The following is a 20493-nucleotide window of genomic DNA, read 5'->3' on the forward strand; positions in this document are numbered from 1 at the left end:
ATTCTCTCACTTATAATGTGTATATTTGTGCTTGTGGTTAAAGGTCTGACCTCCTGATTATATTGAAGACAAGAACAGAATTCTGACAAAAATGAATAACAAGAATTCTTCTTATCTCAGTTTCTTCTAACCCACTCTTATGTTCTCTGTTGTTCTTGAATTAAGCTAAAACAATCAAAGAGTTTGAGCTCTAAAAAGCCTTACACAACCCATAAATTACTAAAATAAATAAATAAAAAATATATACAAAATTATTTTTAGTTATTGATTTGGAAAAGCATGGAAAAAGATAGTCCATCAAGTAATGAGGAGCAGTCAAAAATAAGTGCCCTTTCTGTCCCCTCAATGTTTATAATCGAATATATAATATCGAATCATCTAATCTAATATTAATATACAGTAGGCTATCTATTCTTTCAAACAGTGTTGTGTCCTTCTTAAAGTGTTATTTATTAAAAACTATTTCTCTAACAAATGTACCAAATATCTCAAGGGCAAATGTTGTTGAATGAGGATTAGACAATTCATTCAAATGGATTTGTCTCTTTATTATGTAAAAAAATCAGTTACAAAGAGGTTGTATATTTAATAAAAATTAAATAAATAAAATAGTTTCTGACACGGCAATAGACATTGTATACTAGCCTACTATACCAGTGAACACATGGTCAATATTGTAAGGGGAGAGACGTGTTCACCCACTTTTTGAGATTTTTTGGGGGACATGTATAGTATAGTATAGTATAGTAGGTTATCAGTTTATAAACTGATAGACACATATAATTAAACACTGGGGAAAATATATGAAGAGTTCAGATGCAAAAGCCTCTAAGTGCCATCTGAAATTTTCATCTAGAATGATCATTTTTTATAAAGCTAGTATATTTAAGTTAAGTAATTTCACTTAAATGACAATTAATAGGTAATTTGCACTGCCATTTAAGTGAAATTATTGAACTTAAATATATGAGCTTGATCAAAAATGATCATTCTAGAAGAAAATTTCAAATGGCACTTGGCTTTTGCCTCTGAACTCTTCAATGTGCCCAAATTGACCAAACTATACTGTATTTATTAGGCTACTACACACTATAGTACTATAGGCTACTATTTGAATAAGCACATTTAGAACTTCTGAAACTGGTCTATAATGGGAGTGATGACAGAGAGGGGAAGAGAACCCATCTCTATTAGTAATTTAGCAGAGAATGACCGCGCGCGTCTTTACTGCTAATTTTAACACTTGTTCATAGTGAGTTCAGGGAACTCTTTCTAAGAATCCGCATAAGTTTGCCCATGGGTTGCGTGGGTGTTATCGAGTGGGAATGTGTGGAATAAAAAGCACGCACAGACCCCGCAAAAGAACACACGTCGCTCCGCTGACTGACGCGCTTGATTTTTTCTGCGCTGAATTTGAAGCGCGCAACAGCACGAAGGTAAGACATGCATACGCTCGGAGCTACAAACTAAACTGAACTCACTTAAATCATATTTATTTACATTACAGCTCTAGATGTATTTAAAAGTTTATAGGCTATATATACAGGGTTAAAATAAGAGAAAAATAAGTTTGAACAATATAGTTTCAATAGTTTTGTACATAAAACTTGGAAAGCTGATATACTACTGCAGTGTGACATACTCTGTAGTTTACACAACATTTCGGAGAATCTTATATATTCAATTCTATACAGTCAGTTTCATGAGCTCATTAATTTGGAGATCATGCGAAATATTTGTATAGCCTCATTTGTAAAATTCATTTGAAACCTTTAAAAGAACTGGGGGAAAAAACTTTAATGGTGAATAAAATGGTGACCAGTTACAGTATATAAAATAGGCTACATATATTCACCCATATACATTCATTTAAATTGCTATATGTAAATATGAATATTGTAAAAAAAAAAAAAAAAAATTGTATATATTTTTATGATGACCGTTATAATTATAATAATATTATTAGAATTGATCATTACCAATATGGGTTAACGTTCAGTCAATATTGCTACACTAATGCTTGATGAAGGTATTGTGCTCATTTTTCTTTTGCATTTTCTTTTGATCATTGAATAATCATTTGATCATTGAATTAAACAAATAATAAATGTTTAATATTTCAATTTGCGGATTCTTTCTCCAGATGGGTTGGTTGATAAGGTTCATCGTTCTCTTCTGTTTGTCCATAAGGAGGATGTCTGCGCTTAACCTTTTCCCTGATAAATGTGAGAGCACACACACACACACACACACACGCACGCATGCACACACACAGTTTTTATAATCATAGTTGGGACTTCCCCACTTGTTTGGCTATCTATCTATCTATCTATCTATCTATCTATCCATCCATCCATCCAATAGATAGTTCAATACTGAGTCAATTTGAGTATTAAATATAAATAGTTGTCACTTTTTATGCCAGTGCATATTAAAGTGCCCACAATGTAGGTGACTGCATCTATTCTGTGCTCTGAATTGCTTCTCTTTATGCAGTTGAAATTGGTGAGAAACACACATCCGTTACCCTGACCTGTAAAACGCATAAAGACAGTGTCACATGGAAACGTGAGGACGCATATAACACAGTGGACATAGGGGAATCACCTTTTGAAAAACTCAGTGGTCGGAATCTGACCGTGATCGACCTGCAGGAAGACCAAATCGGGAAGTACACCTGCTGGAGTGATAAGGGTCTGGAAGACTACACCTATCTCCTGCTTGACAAGTCTAAAGAAGCTACAGGTGGGAGCGTCATATATTCCTAACGTTCCTGTCAAGCAATCAGATCTTTAGGTTATAGGTTATGGTTAGGAATAAGGTTTGGTATATGATTGTTTGATAGGAATGTCATCCTAACACCAAATAGGATGTTGAGGCATTCTAATATTCATTAACCAAGTCATTAGTTAACCATCCAATATAGATTACACATTGATCATTCTTCGTTCTAGATCAGTGATTCTCGCTAATGATGTCCTCACAGTCATAAACAGCAGGGAAAAATAATGCTAAATGTAAATATTAAATACAACCAACCATATCAAACAATGAGAAAACACTTTCCATATCTTTTGTTGTTGACGTCAAAGGCTGCATGTCCAACAAATTCTACAATATTTTGTGCAAATTCTGCTGTCAGCGGGTAGAATCTAGCTGACAGATTTGAAGGACATTTACTACAGTGTTATTTCTGGTATTTGAATCAAAACTAGTTGGGAACCACTTATCTAGATCATTATTTGTGCATTATTATGGCGCTTTGGTAGGCAGTTTAATGTTTCCTGTCAAAGTGCCACATTAAAAATAGCTGCCGGAGTCATTGGCTGTCTTATCGCTTAGTTTTTAGACAGTATTCAAGTTATGTCTGTTCAGTCAGGTTCAGCTTTTTCAGAGTATTTCTTTCTTCCTTTTCAGTGTTTAACATCAACTGCACAGCTGAAACTCTTTCCTGCACTGAACACATCAAATGTACCTGGACCTCAGATGAATTTACTGCTTTCAGACTTCGCAATACAAGGTATCAGACATCCAAACACACCCGCAGATAAAATAAGCCGATTTTATCACTGAGTCAACTGAGCATGCGTTTGGTGTTTATTTAGGGATAATGGTAACTGGGTGTCACAGCATGTGGATGGGGTATTTTTTCTCCCACATTCAACCAATTCCTATTCTGAAGAATCTGAGCGACTGCTGATAACAGGGGAGGCAGTTTCCTCATGTTGCTATATGAAAACTGACTACAGCTTCTACCTCCGAGACATCGGTGAGTGTGTGGGTTAAGATTGTCAGTTTATGCTCTGATTAACTCAGTAAATTAGTTACCTTTAAAGTATTTAAAGAATCAGGCTTTTTTTTCACTCTTGGCTCGATTGCTTGGTCCAAATCAGAGTTCAGTTCGACACTTGACTCCTTCCCAAACCATGCTTGACTTCTGAAGTCGAATGAATTTCAATCTGAAAAGCAAAGAAAGATGTATGTTCTCATTGAAAAAATAAGCAAATAATAAGAAATATATAGATTTTTAGTTGTATTCATTTATTTTAATGCTTTTTTTGGTCTTATTTGAAGTCATTTTAAGTCATCATGTTAGGCATGTTTTCCATAGGCATAATGATTTTTATACGGTACAACCTATATATTATATCCCCTAACTCTAAACCTACCCATCACAGAAAACTTTCTGCATTTTTTCATTTTCAAAGCCCCTTTGGAAGTTTGCTGAGGCCCTCTAGTGGGGGCCTGGTTGAAAAACACTGGTCTAAAGCACATCATCGTTGATTGAAAGTGATGTCTCTTGTTTTTCCTAGTTAAGCCAGCCAGTCCAGACATTTCAATCTGCACAGTAAAAAATGAGGGGAGTGATGAGCAAATCATAGAACTGGAGGTGAAGCCGCCTTCTTCCTGGCCGCAGCCCCCCAGTTTCTTTCCTCTGAAGCATCAGGTCGAGTACCAGATTCGACACAATGGGGAGGTACGAAATGCTCTCCTGCACACACCAACGCACATCTTTAAAGATTAATTCACCAAAAATGAAATCATCATTTACTTTTATGTCATCCCAAACCTGTATGACTTTCTTTCATGATGAAGTTTAACAGAATTATAATCAGTGATGCTGTCTACACTGGATGCAGACACACATTAAACCGATGCCCCGTTCTATTTCTGACATACTACTTCTGACACGAAGAACAAATGGATTTGTAATTGCACCGGTCGCTTTTTCCAGTGTAGACAGCCTCAAGCTATAGGAACAATTCAAGTCATTAATTACTGAAAATCATAATGTTCATTTTAGGGTGAACTATTTCTTTAAGAACTGTAATTAATTCTCTTGTTTTCTGTTCTTGTATATTCACAGCTGAAGACTAAAGAATGGGAGGAGGGGTCAAAGATTAAAGTTGAAGGGCATGTCAGAAAACTAAGGGTGCGCTCCAGAGACATGCTTCTCCTCTCTCAGTGGAGCGAGTGGACCTTGTGGAAAAACGTAAACTAGTGATTTAAACCTCCCTTCCTCCTGAACCCTTTATTTATATGTCCTGTCCCATTTTCCTGTTCCTTATTTATTTATTTATTTATTTATTTATGTGTTTATGTATGAATGATCATGACACTGGTTACATATGACTGTTACACACACACTGTACGACTGTATGCACCATGTCTCTGTCCTATTAAAACCTTTGCTCTTCTATTCTGTCTTTTTATTCCTTAATGTCAATAATTTTATCCTTTAAATGACTTATTTAAACGTTTTTTTTCCCTGTGAAAATGATTTCTGCATGCCTTAAAATAGCTTGAATGTACACCCTTGCTTCATTAATAATACGTGAATGCATGAATATGCAAATTAGCCCCGCCTCCACTCACTAATACTGGTTTAATTCAGCCATATATGTTTAAACAGAAACTGATTCAGAAGTGGAAGAGTGAATTATACAGGCTCGTGTATATCAGAATGATAACGCATTTTATGTATCGCTTTCTACAACGTAGAGACATATCGACAACACATAACGGTAATTAATATGATTAGCCTTTTGCTTGACTACGTTATCAAACAGCTAATAATGTGTTGTTAATGTTACACAAACCATGTTTGAATGAATGAATTTGGTCATGGTTTGTATTAAAGCATAAAAAAAAAAAAAAAAAAAAACGCCACAAAGACATATAAACAAACATTAAAAACTTTGATTTTCTTTAAGTATCACAGTTACAATTCACTGGCCTTCATTGACAGGAATTATTGTGAAATGTTGTTTGTTTGTGCATATCAACATTTCAACGTCTTATACAGCTATAGCTATCCATCTTTCACTAAACCCTAAAACAATCTCTGAATGTTGGCTGCTTGCTTTCTCCTGAAAAAAATGTAGAGTTTGATAGGAGCATTTTGCTTTGATTTACAATTAACATGCTTGAATGTATTGCAGATTGTACACGTTTATAATTCTGGGGTTGGTAAGGTTTTTTAATGCTTTTGGAAATAGTCTCTTATGCTCAACCAAGTTTTTTTTTATATAAATTATTTGTTTGATCAGCAATCAACAAGTAAAAAAGTAATTTTGTGAAATATTATTACAATTGTTTTCTATTTTCATGTATTTTAAAATGTAATTTATTCCTATGATGGAAAGATGTCTTTCCCTGATCAATTTATTGTCTTACTGACCCCAAAGTTTTAAACAGTGTGTATACGAGAGAGAAGCTTTGAGTCCGGATATCTGTGTGTGTTTACGACAGAATGCACATGATTTCTTGTTCTCTGTATAGGTGCCCGACGGGGAAACAAGAACCTGTACCAAAAAAAGATGCAAAGAAAAGAAGAGGCAAAAAGAACAAAAAGAAATAAGAAATAAGAAGAAAAATCACAAGAAAACCGGCATGGGGAAAAAAAAGAAAAAAACTTCTGAACTGGGCATATTTTTGAATTCCTAAAAGTATATTAAAAGTCTAAAAGTAAAATATTTAAAAGTATATTTTTATGCTAATTCAAACACTAAATAGAGAGTGAATTCGTGTATAAGATTGCTTGAATAAATGCTAAATAAACATTGCAACTGAGTATTCAACAGCAGGGGGCAACAGTGAGTCCTTTTGGGGCCTTATGGAATTCTCTCCTTTGTAAAAGAAAAATTAATAGAGCTTGCAAATGGAAATGTGTATATTAATTATATAAATAAATGCTTTTCAAAAATATTTATTGATATTATTATTGTGTTATTTCCTTCTCAGTCTCTGTTCTTTTTAACTGCATTGTTTAACCTGCAGTGTCCTCTTGGTTTTCTCTTTGCTCATCCGTTATGACTGTGTCTTGCTGCAGTTGCATCAGGGTTTCATTTTGATTGGCAGGATGAGCCGTAAAAAACAGCCAATGGTTATTGTCCTGCTCAGCTTTATGGGAGTCCAAGAAGGTGTGAGCAGTGAGCTCATATTCTTTACCAAACAGAGTCCTAAACACACAAACAAAAAAGAAAAACACTAGTAAATATCCCCAAAAAATGAACATTAAATTAGACGGACCTGTTTTAAAGCTCTCAAGTATATATACACTTAATATATATATATATATATGGTCAGAAGTTTGGAAACATTACTATTTTTAATGTTTTTTATGCTCATCAAGGCTGCAATTATTTGATCAAAAATACAGAAAAACACTAATATTGTGAAATATTATTACAATTTAAAATAATGGTTTTCTATTTGAATATACTTTAAAATATAATTTATTTCTGTGATGCAAAGCTGAATTTTCAGCATCATTACTCCAGTTTTCAGTGTCACATGATCCTTCAGCAATCATTCTAATGTTGATTTATTATCAATGTTGGAAACAGTTTAATGTTATATAATGTTTAATATATACTTAATATTTTATAACCTGTGATACTTTTTTCAAGATTCTTTGATGAATAAAAAGTTAAAAAAAGAACAGCAGTTTTTTAAAATAGAAATATTTTGTGACAATATACACTAGCCTACCATTCAAAAGTTTGCGGTCAGACATTTTTTTTCTTACTTTTTTGAAAGAAATTAATTATTTTATTCAGCAATGTTAAATTGATAAAAAGTGATTGATATTGTTAGAAAAGTTTTCTATTTTGTATAAAACATTTTTTTTTTTTTTTTATGCATCAATGAATCCTGAAAAAATATCACAGTTTCCCAAAAAAAATATTAAGCAGCACAACTGTTTCCAACATTGATAATAACTGAGTATCAAATCAGCATATATGAATGATTTCTGAAGGATCATGTGACACTGAAAACTGGAGTAATAATGCTAAAAATTCAGCTTTGCATCATAAAAATAAATTATATTTTAAAGTATATTAAAATAGAAAACCATTATTTTAAATTGTAATATTATTTCAAAATATTAGTTTTTTTTTCCTTTATTTTTGATCAAATAAATGCAGCCTTGAAGAGCATAAGAGACTTCTTAATGCAACTACATATTTCTGAGTGAGACAAGATAATGAAAAATTGATTAGGAATTTAATTTTGGAGTACTTGTAATATTAAGCCATTCCCTCAGCATTTGAATGAAAAAGTTTACAGTATGAAATAAAACATTACCATAGGATGTGATTGCCGAGCGCAGCCAGACATTGATTTGTCTTACAGTGGGAAATCAAAACCTTGCTGTTCACCTGCCAAAACAAAGCATTCACGCCAGGTTATTAAGTTGCCAATAAAAACAAGTACATTTGAAAAAGATTTGGCTTGAAAGTGTGTGCACCTGAACAGGGTATCCCTCATTTTCAAGCCTTTCTTGGGGGTCAAAGTAATTGACCTTCCACCAGCACTTGAAATCAAACTCCTCAACTAAACTCAACTCCTGTAGTCGAGACTTCTTAGCACACTTCAGAAATGTTCTGTGATCACTGGAAAGGAACAGCTATGAAGAGTCAAACAGATTGCATGTTAAGATATGGCAAACTCAGCAATTACAAAACAACTGTGCATTCATTTGCTTATTTACCTCTCCGGCGAAGTCTGCAGTGGTTCTCAGGGCAAAGCTTTGACCGTATCTGAGCAGCTCTCCATCAGAGGTCCCATCAACACTGAATCACATGATATAACAGATCAGCAACTATGGGTGTGCGAATGAGTACATCTGAATGTGCATGTGCAATACCTTGTAATGATAAAGGCGTTTCTAACACAAGGGGTCACGTTGTGGGATCCCCCCACTTGGAGGGGCCCGAGAATGTGGGGGACTGAATTTGTCTGTGAACGTGATGCGATATCACTGGTGTCGACAATGATGCTAAGAACACAAGTGCCACGCTGGTCATGTTCTCCACCTCCAGAGTTCACCAGCATGATTGTGTCACCAAAGTGCAGAAAGCCATCCTGCGACACTGCTAAACTCACCTAAACAAAAAATAGAATCAGTCTCACATTTAGCAGACAAACAGTCACACTTAAAGTCGACACAAGACGATATTGTCCATCGGGAATTGAATTGATGGTTGTGGTTTACTAGTGATTTCATGTGACGTGCCAGTAGGAGAGAAGAGATGTCGTTGAAAGAGGAAGGATAAGTTGTTTTGGTTAAAGGGATAGTTCACCCATTTTTTCATCATTTACTCACCCTCAAGCTGTTCCAAAAGAAGATATTTTAAAGAATGTTAGTAACCAGAGAGTTGACGGCACCCATTGATACCACTTCTATAGTATTTTTTTTTTCCTACTATAGAAGTCAGTGGTGTCTGGTTACCAAAATTGTTTAAAATATCTTCTTTTGTGTTCAGCAGAGGAAAGAAACTCGTACAGGTTTGGAACAACTTGAGGGTGGGTGAATGATGACAGAATTTTCATTTTTGGGTGAACTAAGTTAGGCTACCCCTAAAAATTCTGATAGTACATGAATTAAAAAAAATAATAATGAAGTGCATGGATAAATCATTTATAATAAATAATATTCCATACAAAATTTGTCAATTTTGATTTCATTGTGAAATGTCTGTGCATCATTGCATTTGATAAATAAATAAAAAAATCAAATAAAGCACACAATTCAAGCAAACCATTTACGAAAAGGTTTTAAATAATAGGCTAAATGGTAGACAACAAATTACGTTAGGGTATCAATTATTATATCTTTCATCTTGATATTTTATCTGATAAACCCGATCATCTTGCAATGTTGAAAGACTCTTCTGTCATATTATATCAGAAAATAGTTTTTTGTCTTAACTTACTGGTTTCAGGATGTTTTGTCTCAAAACTCCTTCTTTCTGGACTGTGAGTTCGCCTCTGTCTTTTTGAAGAATGAAGTCCTTTAGGGCTTCCTGCAAAGACACTGATCATTTACTCACGTGTGTTCGGTTCACTAATGTTACTGGAACACACTCTGTAACGTTAACCCTTATTAAATGCGTCAAAACAACAAACCTCTTCTAAAACCAAGTCTTCTACCCAGTTTCCCTCAAGAACGCGCGGATTAAAGGTCCGGACATGAGCCATGTCACAGCCGTTGTAAAGCCTGACAGACTGATAAATGTGTAAATATAATGTAAAATGCAAACGTAAATGCCCCTATTACATATAAAAGCTGTTTCCATGGATGCATAACAACACATGTGCGCTACTGCGCCTGCGCATGTTACGTCTTCATGGTAACCGTTTCGCCCTTTTCTTGATCTGTTCCAAGTTTTGTGGTAAAAATTCAGAAAACAGCACAATATTGTGAAATATTATTAAAATAATGCTTTTCTATTTTAATATATTTTAAAATATAATTTATTCCTGTTATGCAAAGCTGAATTTTCAGCATCATTACTCCTGTCTTCAGTGTCACATGATCCTTCGGAAATCATAATATGCTGATTTATCAATGTTGGAAACAGTTGTGCTGCTTAATATTTTTTGGGAACCTGTGATACTTTTTTCGGGATTCTTTGATGAATAAAAAGTTAAAAAGAACAGCATTTATTTAAAATAGAAATCTTTTGTAATAATAGGTTTATACACTACTGTAAAATTTCTGATAGTAAGCAATATTATCTTTTATTTTAATAGGGTGTCCCACTTTAGCTGAATGTTATGGTCCTATTTTATCTAATGTGTTATGGTAAATTGGGACAGTAATAAAACTTGATCTTTTTTAAAGTATAAAAAAGAAACTTGCACATTATTGCATAAAACTGAATGAACAAATGTAATACAGATTTATGCTGTAGAATGAAATATTATTTGTATTAAAATGTAACCATTTACAGACTTTCTCGCACTTGAGTGTTAATCAGTTAACACCCAAGTTAATCAGACCCACTCTGAAACACTCACTCACTATATATACTATATATATATATATATATATATATATATACATGTGCTGCATAGATGCCAAATATGTTTCATAACTATTTATTCAAGATGCAATACTGTTATACTGCAGCAAAACATCAACTAATTGGCCTTGTAATTTACAAACAGTATATTTAAAATGTAATCATATACTACAATGTTTCAATCACTGTATGGCTTATAAGATATATCATAGTATTTGTTCCCAATGTATATGACACTCAGGTGCATGTCTTCAATAAGAAAAAAATAACTTTTTTATTATTTTATTTTATATTAAATAGGCTGAATTATAGAAATTCCTTGATTAAATGAACACAAACAAACTCAAACATACACAAGTTAGCAGAAATGCAATTATTAGAAATGGTCTTACAATCATAATTCAATACGACTCTTTAATGTTTTATATCTTCATAATTATATATTTTATATGAAATTGCATTTTATTCGATTTCCTAAATAAATTAGGTCACTTTTCAAAGGCATCAATATGTGTGCTAAATAATATATCTTGCAGCATTGTCAGATATGAAACCAAATCACTTTTACAATGTATACTGTATGCAGAGAGAAAAAGGCAGAGGAGATTTTAGATAAACTACATTAGAAGGAAGGCTCAATTGAGCTATGTGTGTAAGTGCGGTTAAGTGCTTTTACGTCAATAACGGAACTGACAGATCATAAATAGATAATACATGTTTATGAGAGCTGTGCTCTGAAATATTAAAACTCCAATGGGAAAAGCAGCAAGCAGCAGTGTGCAAAAGTTGCTGAGATTATTGCAGAAAAACTCATTTCAATCAAATACTATCCCTGTCATGATCCACCTGCTTTCTATGCACCTGTCAGCTTGTTTAACTGCTGGAAGAAACAACACACAAGACATGGTCCCGTTGAATAATCAACCAGCTTTATGAAGACAAAATAAGAGACAAAGGTATATATATTCACAGTCAAAGGTGCCCTGAAAAATAAGGACTCCCTATCAAGAAATATAAAGCTGTTCATACAATCATAGAATGAAAAATAATTGCTATAAATTCAACAAAAAATGATTCTGAAGATAGGCTATTTCTAAAGAACAAGAGGAAGACAAAAAAACATCAGCCAAAACTTTTCCAACATTGCCTCCTTAAAGTAGGACATCTCATTCAATTGTCTTCATATTGCAGTATTCAGATAGTTATGTGCAGTAGAAAGCATTCCTAAGCCTTGCTATGTGGTTGGTGTTGTGCATGGTCGCCAAAGCGTTGCTAAGATGTTCTGGGTGGTTGTTTCCTGGCCTGTGATATACTCGTCCCTTTATGGCATACAGTAGATCAATCCTTCATCGTAAATCCAATCATTTAGAGAAGTAATAGCACGATTTGAGGCATCATCATTCAAGTGGTGCCAGATGAATTACAGTATCTTAGATCAAACTGCAAGTTGGCTGAAGTTAAAATATGATTAATTCCTATTGGAAACTCTTTTACCTGAGCAAATCAGAGGCTTTTCTCATTAATCAGCTGCAGCAGACAGAAGCAGGGCTCATTCAGGCTCAATAAAAGCGGACAAACACTCTCTCTCCTGGTCTCTCCCCTCCCGCACTCGCTCACTCAGTCCCATCACCGCCCATTAAAAGTTTAGTGCTGTTGTTCAGCAAATTGAAAATGTGTGCTGGTATCGATCCACCATCATGCATCCATTCTGGATCTCTGGAGGCTCATTTTCCTTTTCTTTTAAGCTTTTGCGAGGAAGGATATTACATTTTGTTGCACCATTTTGGTTGTGATCGAGTTCACCACAAAATCAGGTCGTATAGAATATGCATTAAATAAAAACAGAGATAAGACAAATGTCAGCATTTAGCAGACTTAAAGAGCAGTTGCATGTGAATTTGCCGCTATGAATGGATTTTCCTAGCATTTAAATGGAGAGAGAAAGCAGAGGTGTGGGTGTAGAGAATCGTGTGCTGCTGTGTGAGAAAGTGGATGCCCGTTTCAGGTTTCAGCAGAATTACATTTAACTAACGGGAACTCCCCAATATCCATCAACAAAGAGGGTATACCGGAACGTCCTGAATCCATAAACTGCTGAATAAGCATTTAACTGAGAATGTGCTACAATTCAAAAACAAACCTAAAGGTTGGGAAACTCCAAAAAGGCCAATGGAAAGTTTCAGGAAATGTTTTTTTGAGAATGAAGCCTATTTTGCATAGGTTTTACAGTCTGCCATGCTTGTTGAATTGGCTTCATGAAGAAATCATGCTTTCATTCAAACCTTTATAATATTATCTAATAAACACGTATTGTACCATTCAGAGTAGCTTTAGGCATGTCATGTGACTGCACGTACATTACACAGTGCTGATTGGAATGACGATGATGAGGATGAGGATGATGGTGGCAGTGATGCTGAGGGCAGCGATGCGGTACGCCTGGTTTCTGTTGCAATGGGTGTACGAATACGAACGTCGCAGGAGCGTGTCGGAGGCTGGCGTGTAAATCTCGTCCGTCCAGAACTCCAAAGACTCAGGGGGCTGCAAAATATGATCAGAGTTTATAAATGCTGGTTTATCTTTCATGTTCTGTTGAGCCCAATGATGTATATTAAAAACAATAAAAGTCATTTCCAAAATGATTAAACCCAGATTCTTTAAACATGTTCCACAAACCTCTTCAAAACCTGGGAAGATATTACCTACTGACCCAAGCTGTGAAACTCAAATTATATATGAACTTTGGAAAAATGGATTATCATCCATTTATTTTACTTTGTGTCAATTTGACATATTTATGAGGTGACAGTTTTGACTCAAAACATTACATTTGGAGATGTTACCTGAAGGTCCAGAGGTGTTAAGTCTGATTGGCTCCAGGTCACTTTGGGGCGTTCAGTCAGATGCTGGGCAGTGCTCTGGACTGATGTGCGGCGTGGTGCATTCTGGGTCTCAGGTGACATGAGGTGAAAACCCGTGACTTCCTGCACTACGGGGACCTCTCTTTTATACGCTCCACCTAAATGATCTGACTGAGGAGAAAAACAAGATTTATATTATAACCAACGATTCACCCTTACATCTACACCCATAGCATTCTTCTCTAAATTAATACTATTTTATTATTTTCTGCATGACAATTTGGTGCAAAGCTTAATTGAAAAATCACATGAATTAAAAAATTTGCTTTAATGACAGCAGCACTCCAGATTCATGAATTGTATTTATAGTATTTATATTATTTATTTATAGTATTTATTTATGTATTTAGTAATACTATAACAGGGCTGCCAACTCTCACGCATTGAGCGTGAGACACACGCAATTGACACTTTTCACACGCCACACATCCATTTTCTCACGCACAGAAAAATTGCGGAGCAAAGAGGTACTTTTAATATTAAACCAATTCTCAGCTCTTAGATTCCGTCAATTTTATTACGAAATTCAGACAAAAATACGTTTGGCGCTTGTAAATGTGACGTGACAGATCGCTGAGCGCCTCAGTTCAAGTGCACGTGAACCGATCATCTGTTACTTTTTTATTTAAAGATGCAGTACAACTAACCGAAAGTATACATAATATCGACCAATTAGTGTTTTTCAACCACGGAAAGAGGTCAGTATAACAGCAGGAGAACAATTATGTGACATAACGTTACATTTACCTCAGGAAAGCCATTAATGACCATAGCATGTTAACTGAATAGAAAAAAATAGCTAGAGAGGAGATTTTAGTGAGCACTATATTACATATTTATTATATTTTTACTTATGTCATTAAATAATTGTTATTATTACAAAAACTGCATTATATTTAATTTAATTTGTTATTTGAACCTTTAATAATACCAGCAGATTGGGCCCTCTATGTTTACAGCATTAGGTGAGATTATTTTTGTAAATAAAATTTAAAATAAACATGTATCCAAATTAGTCAATATTGAATCAAAATCGGAATCAAATCACAAGAATGGAATTGAAATCTTGAATTTTTTGTCAAGCAATAATAAAAACTGTATCCTACCAGTTAGTTACCAAATGTTTTGACAATCACAATTACAGACTCTGTAATTACAGACCCCCCCCCCCCCCCCAAAAAAAATCTCACTCCAAGCTAAACTCAAAAGTTGGCACCCTGCTATAAATTAGGCATAATTGCATGCAACTAACCCTAAACTAAACCCTAATACTGCCCTAACCCTATAGTAAGTAAATGTATTTAGAAAATATTACTCAGTTGTTAAATGTATAATAACACTGTAACAGGGACACATTAAAATAAAGTGTAACGTTTCCCATTGGCTTTTGGAAAATTGCAAAAATTAAGCTCTGTGAACAGCAAAAGTGTATTATTCTTACAAGTTTTGTTCATTAAGATAATCTTTTCAAGCTAAAGCTAGGCTATAAATGAACATGACTTTAACTTCACCACCAGTCTACAAATTGGGAAGTTTCAGTTGGAATACAAGGCTGTAAATATGTACAGTATTAGTGAGCAGATGAGTTGTTCGGCGTCATGACGTTAGATGTACTGACAACTTCAGCAAATCAAAAGTGGGGTATTACTTATCTATTTTATGTTGTAGGAAAAAAATATCTTGAGATTGTGTTAACAACACACACAATTTCAGGCAGTTAACAAAAAACCCATTTATTTCCCTTTTTCTTACTTTTTCTTTACTTTGTCAGTCACAATTTTAATGAAACAATTTTAATGAAATAGAAAAAGTGCTTAATCTTTAAAGGTGCTTTAAGTGAGTTCTGCCATATGCACAAAATGAATGACAAGCAGAGAACATTTCTGATTGGCTAGTATTCAGACTGGATACAAAACTTTCTGATTGGCAACTGACTCTTATTTTGTTGTTTACAGAGGCCTAATTGATTATAGCGTACTAGCATACTACTCTTAATAGTTTGGCAAAAATAGTAAAAGTATTATGCTAACATGCTATTCTGAATTCAGTCTAGTTCTGTCACAAAGACAAGTAGGTTTTCTCACACATACTTCAGTGATTTAAGAATTGTTTATGTGCAAGAAATATCTCTTACAGACAATTTTAAATATCAGACATTTGGACCCCACTTTACATTTGCTGTCTCAGCAGATATTTCTTGTCCTGTTACCTTAGCAGGCTGTATGTGTGGCTCTTTGGTGAAGCTGATGCTCCACTCTCTGTGGGCTTCAGACCCGCTGCTCTCCGTGTGGCTCCTAGAGGCCCTGCGTACAAACAGACGCCTACGCTTTGCCGCTTCCTCATTGACGCCCTCCATTCCTGGATTGGTCCTCGGGGACCCCTGCTGTTGCTGTATGTTAGGCCGTGCTGCGAGCTGTGGTTGTATGATCATTTGATGCGAGTGAGGGCATGTGGCCTGCTCCCGTTGTTCCAGTCGGTCCAGCGTGGAGAGCACAAGGGCCAGTTGCTCACGTAGTTCTGAGATCGGCTCTAGCTGTTGCTCCAGCTCCGCGACCCGTTGGAGCAGGCGTCCCACACCCCATCTCACGCCTTCCTCAGGTGCCTCCAAGGAGTGAAACAACCTCCGTAACTTTCCCAAACGTTCACGCCTCTCTGGCAGCCCAGCCCCGCTCCCTTCCTGTGCCCCGCCTCCTTCCCCTGGCAACACTGCCATGGAGCCACACATGCTAATGTCATCTAGGAAACGGAAGATGGCACTAATGTCGTCCTCGCCGATGTCGGGGTTGTCAATGGAGAGTTTATCGCCAAGCATGAGGCTTCGTAAAGCACGCCGATCTGCAGCTTCCGTCTGGGTGCCAACGCTAACCGCGCCCTCAAAGCTCGGTGACCAATCGTACCACGCATCCAAACTCATGCCGCTCAGCCGCTTGAAGGTATCCCGCACCGAGTTGACGATGTGAGGATCAAAGCCAGGAAGGTCAAAGCTTGACCCGTCAAAGCTAATCTTAACAGCTCCTGGTTTTCGTAAACCAGACTTCTCTAAAACAGATCGCTCTGATCTGGGTTTCTGCAGCCCAGTCCTTTCAGGCTCAGGTCTTTCATCCGCCGTCCTGCTGTCGATGTCCAAGCTGTGGCTCTTGACTTGAAGGACCGGAGTTTGGTGCTTTTCATTGGAGACTGTAGGGCCGAAGTATGTGGACCCCTGGAGCTCTTCCAAACTCTCCTGCTTCGCCTGATGCCACTGAATCTGAGGGTCGTACGGGTCTGTGGCGTCAGCATACGACTGCGCATTGGCAGCATGTGCATCTTGTTCAGGTGCATTTGAGTGAGCGTACAAATGGTCATGCAGACATTGCGTGTGTGATGCCGGGTTGCACATGTGGTGGTCGTTTGCGTATGTTGCGGGGTCTGGATAGGGGTTCTTCTGGGTAATGTAAAGCAGGTCCTCACCATCCGATCTTGGTCCGTCTGGGCTTTGATCTGATTGGCCGTCACCTTCCGAGGACATAAGTGTTTCGTTGTGGATCCCTTCTTTAAAGGCACTCCTCTTCTGAGAGCAGGAACGAGCGACGCGGGCTCCCTGATTGGTCGCCGAGGTCTTGACTGCCAGCTGATTGACCGTATCGCTGGAAACGTCCCCAGTATGCGCGTTCTGCATCCTGTCTTGGTTGTGCATGAGTGAGTGAGACTGAGCAATCAATGCGGAGGTGGTCCATGCGTGTGAAGCCTCTGTGTTGTGACTGAATGCTTCACAAGGGAGGTTCTCATATTTACATTCCTCAGGGGTGGTCCCTCCTACTGTGACGGGTAAGGCGGCCGGCCAGTGGTAACGCACAAATCCCTTCCCACAGATCTGACAGGGCGTCAGCGACTGACGGTTCTGAGTGGATGAAGGAGCCATGCGGGTGTGCATGAGGAGGTTGAACAGTGAGACTACATCAGCGGCCGCTGAGAGCCGGTTACTGCAGGGTGGGTGAAGGCGCTCTCGGAAGAGGGTGGCGGGGAAGCAGGGGTCTCTACAGGCGGTGGAGTATAAGAGACTCCGTAATTCTAGAAGAGGCTGCAGGCTGAAGCTTCCACTTAGATAGACGCAAATGTCTGGATACAACACGCTCCCATGGCATGCGCCTAACACCTCCAGGATCTCCAACAGTACCAGGGGGTCTTCAGGGTTTTCAGACATATTTGCACCAGATTTGAACTTTCAGCAGTGCACACTACATTTAGAAATTTAAGCCCACTGTCCTTTGCTTTCCCCCTTCATCAAAGGCACATGCAGCTCTGCAAATGGGAGCACAGCAGTGAAATCAGGTCAGCCAGAAGAGGATTTCTACTAAAATGACTTTTGCATTGATTTCATATAAATCCTATGCAAGTTAAAACAGTCCAAGAAAGGAAAATGCAATAAAAACAAGCAGTTACCTCTTATCACTGGGATATGATGCTGAGAATAAAGCTATTCACTGCTGACCTTATTCAAAGCCTTAATATAGCCACTGATCGGAGCATCTGAAAAGCAGAGAAATCATTAGAGACATCGTGAAATCGTCCATCTCCACTGATCAGGGTCCCACCTGAGAGACTCTTGTTGGTAAAGCGGCAGTCAATGGTCAGGCAGCGGTCAGTCCCACGATCAGTGCAGAAAAGCAGGTCGCCTGGGGTCTCCAGAGACGCCGTGAATCCCGGGTCTCATCCTTTAATGAGCTGATCAGAACGTCCTGTACACGAGAAACAGCATAGATAGTTTCTGCTTCATGTGTGACAGGAGCATTGAATCCTCTAGTTGGTGTGTTTGCACACGGAGATTCTGTGGTCAAAGTCATGCATGACGTTAGTGGCTATTTTAATGCACAACAATAAACATACTAAAGGAGAAATGCATTGTAAAGCACAGAAATCGTTAAATTGTAACATATTTACTTTTTGTTATTTACACTTAAAATTAATACAAACTAATAAAATAGATGTAAAAATATATACCAAATACATTGATTAATGAAAGAAAATATTAGTTAATAAATATAAAAAAAAAAAAAATTAAAAAATAAAATCAGAAATATCAACCCATCAACGTTACTATATTCATTTCTCTGTACTTTATTTTTGAATAATTGGTTAATTGTTAATAAAAAAAAGTCGGCTAGTTATAATAGAAATGTATTGGAGTTGCATTTCCTTCGGAGTTCTCCTCTGCACTTTGCTTTGTGATATGTCTATATCTGTATTAAAAAAAAAAGATTAAATGAGAAAAATACATCAATGATTTACACATTAAAAATAAAATAAATAAAATGTTCTCCTAATCAGATTTGATTTCTAAGCAATACATCTTTTTTTATTATGTACTAAAGAGCCTATAAAAATCCATTTAAAAATCATTGAGATAAGGTTTAGATTTACAAGCTTTTGAGCGTGTGAATTTTCTTGATTTCCTAAGAAAAAGAATGAAAATGAAAGCCCACCTGTACCATCTGAGGATTTGTCCTGAAGCACAGACTGTCCCAATTCACATGCAAACAGCAGTGGAGTCAACTGAAGCGTGTGATGAGATCTTTACAGACTGTAACACACTTCCTCTCTCTCTCTCTGTTTAAGTATAGCCTATAGATTCATTAAAGTGATCAAACCTTTTAAAAGTGTAATGGAGCTCCTTCACTTTAGACGTCAGAGAGTCGGAACTGCTAAGACTTATCAAGTTCTATCTCTAATTGATGAGCACCTGAAATACATTAGGTTTAAAATCTCCTTAGTACACAATACAAGTGTATTAAAGTTCGTTGTTGAGTTATAAAGTTTGTTTGCTTGTTTATTTGTCTGTGGTTCAAAATTATTCATCATAAAGACCACCGGGGGGCAACAAAGTCCATGTTATAAGAAAATTTGCATGTAAATATGAAAAACAAATCTTTAGGGAGAACACTGGTGATGACTGAACAGCATTCACGTAGCATTACGTCATTTACCTCAGGAAAGTCATTCAGTGTCCACAGCTTGAGAAATGAACTCTTTCGCTAAATATATGCACTGTATTAGCCTATATATATTTTATATATTTTCTTTAACCTGTTAGTGAGGTCTTGATTATTTATTGTAGGTTTAAATAAATCTGTCATGAAAACGACAGCCACTGTCTAAATGATTATAATTCAACAATGAATTTAGAAGTTAATGCAAAAACTGCCTTAATTATGTGCAGCTTACATGTATACAATTTGTTATTTGAGTGTTGATTATTATATCTAAAAATAAATAGCAATTGAATTGAGGCTAATAGTTTGGGCTCTGTTGGTAACCTTTAATATTATAGTAATGTGCAAGTAAGGGCTCCCTACATAGTTTACAGATATTTTTTTATACTTAAGAAACTTTGTTATAATTTGATTAATTTGACAGAGACACAGTTTGTTCAGTAAACCACTGTTTAATAAAAAAAGAAGCAATTTTATGTTTAGTTTTCAACCCCATGCATGTTATACCGAATCCGTACCGAACTTTGATTTTAAAACCGAGGTATTGAACTGTCAGTTTTGTGTACGTTACACACCCCTATGTATATGTATATGTATATGTATATGTATATATAGTGGTGGTCAGAATTGATGGCACCCCTGGTAAATATGAACAAAAATGGCTGTAAAAAATAAACCTGCATTGTTTATCCTTTTGATATTTCCTTCAAAAAATTTGCAAAAATCTAACCTTTCGTTGAAGTAAAAGAATTGAAATTGTGGGGTAAATCACATTATGAAATAAATGTT

General features: G+C 36.3%; 3 protein-coding genes across 5 annotated transcripts; 1 reads left to right on the forward strand and 2 right to left on the reverse strand.

Annotated features, from left to right (window-relative positions):
* Nucleotides 1–1142: 1142 nt before the first annotated feature.
* Nucleotides 1143–6701, forward strand: il12b2 (interleukin 12B 2). Its single transcript, XM_079874992.1, has 8 exons — nucleotides 1143–1436; nucleotides 2144–2225; nucleotides 2497–2745; nucleotides 3418–3520; nucleotides 3606–3769; nucleotides 4314–4477; nucleotides 4868–4993; nucleotides 6283–6701. Exons 1-8 carry the CDS (start codon nucleotides 1326–1328, stop codon nucleotides 6445–6447), a joined length of 1164 nt encoding a protein of 387 aa, XP_079731118.1. The 5' UTR covers nucleotides 1143–1325; the 3' UTR covers nucleotides 6448–6701.
* Nucleotides 6691–10115, reverse strand: cfap161 (cilia and flagella associated protein 161). The gene is made up of 7 exons (XM_079874993.1): nucleotides 9916–10115; nucleotides 9723–9812; nucleotides 8654–8892; nucleotides 8498–8579; nucleotides 8255–8413; nucleotides 8092–8165; nucleotides 6691–6962 (listed from the first exon to the last, which is right to left on the reverse strand). The coding sequence occupies exons 1-7, from the start codon at nucleotides 9985–9987 to the stop codon at nucleotides 6770–6772; spliced, it is 909 nt and encodes a 302-aa protein (XP_079731119.1). The 5' UTR covers nucleotides 9988–10115; the 3' UTR covers nucleotides 6691–6769.
* A 1607-nt stretch (nucleotides 10116–11722) lies between these two features.
* Nucleotides 11723–19492, reverse strand: minar1l (membrane integral NOTCH2 associated receptor 1-like). 3 transcript variants are annotated; one of them, XM_079874588.1, is made up of 5 exons: nucleotides 19198–19492; nucleotides 18158–18453; nucleotides 15945–18016; nucleotides 13658–13846; nucleotides 11723–13355 (listed from the first exon to the last, which is right to left on the reverse strand). In XM_079874588.1, the coding sequence occupies exons 3-5, from the start codon at nucleotides 17916–17918 to the stop codon at nucleotides 13173–13175; spliced, it is 2346 nt and encodes a 781-aa protein (XP_079730714.1). In that variant the 5' UTR covers nucleotides 17919–18016; nucleotides 18158–18453; nucleotides 19198–19492; the 3' UTR covers nucleotides 11723–13172. The 3 variants fall into 3 exon arrangements, with proteins under 3 accessions (XP_079730714.1, XP_079730715.1, XP_079730713.1); XM_079874589.1 differs by lacking the exon at nucleotides 19198–19492 and having other exon boundaries at nucleotides 18158–18244; nucleotides 18310–18559; XM_079874587.1 differs by lacking the exon at nucleotides 19198–19492 and having other exon boundaries at nucleotides 18158–18559.
* Between the last annotated feature and the right edge of the window lie 1001 nt (nucleotides 19493–20493).

The sequence above is a fragment of the Squalius cephalus genome, assembly GCF_949319135.1.
Source record: "Squalius cephalus genome assembly, chromosome: 6".
Lineage (NCBI taxonomy): Eukaryota > Metazoa > Chordata > Actinopteri > Cypriniformes > Leuciscidae > Squalius > Squalius cephalus.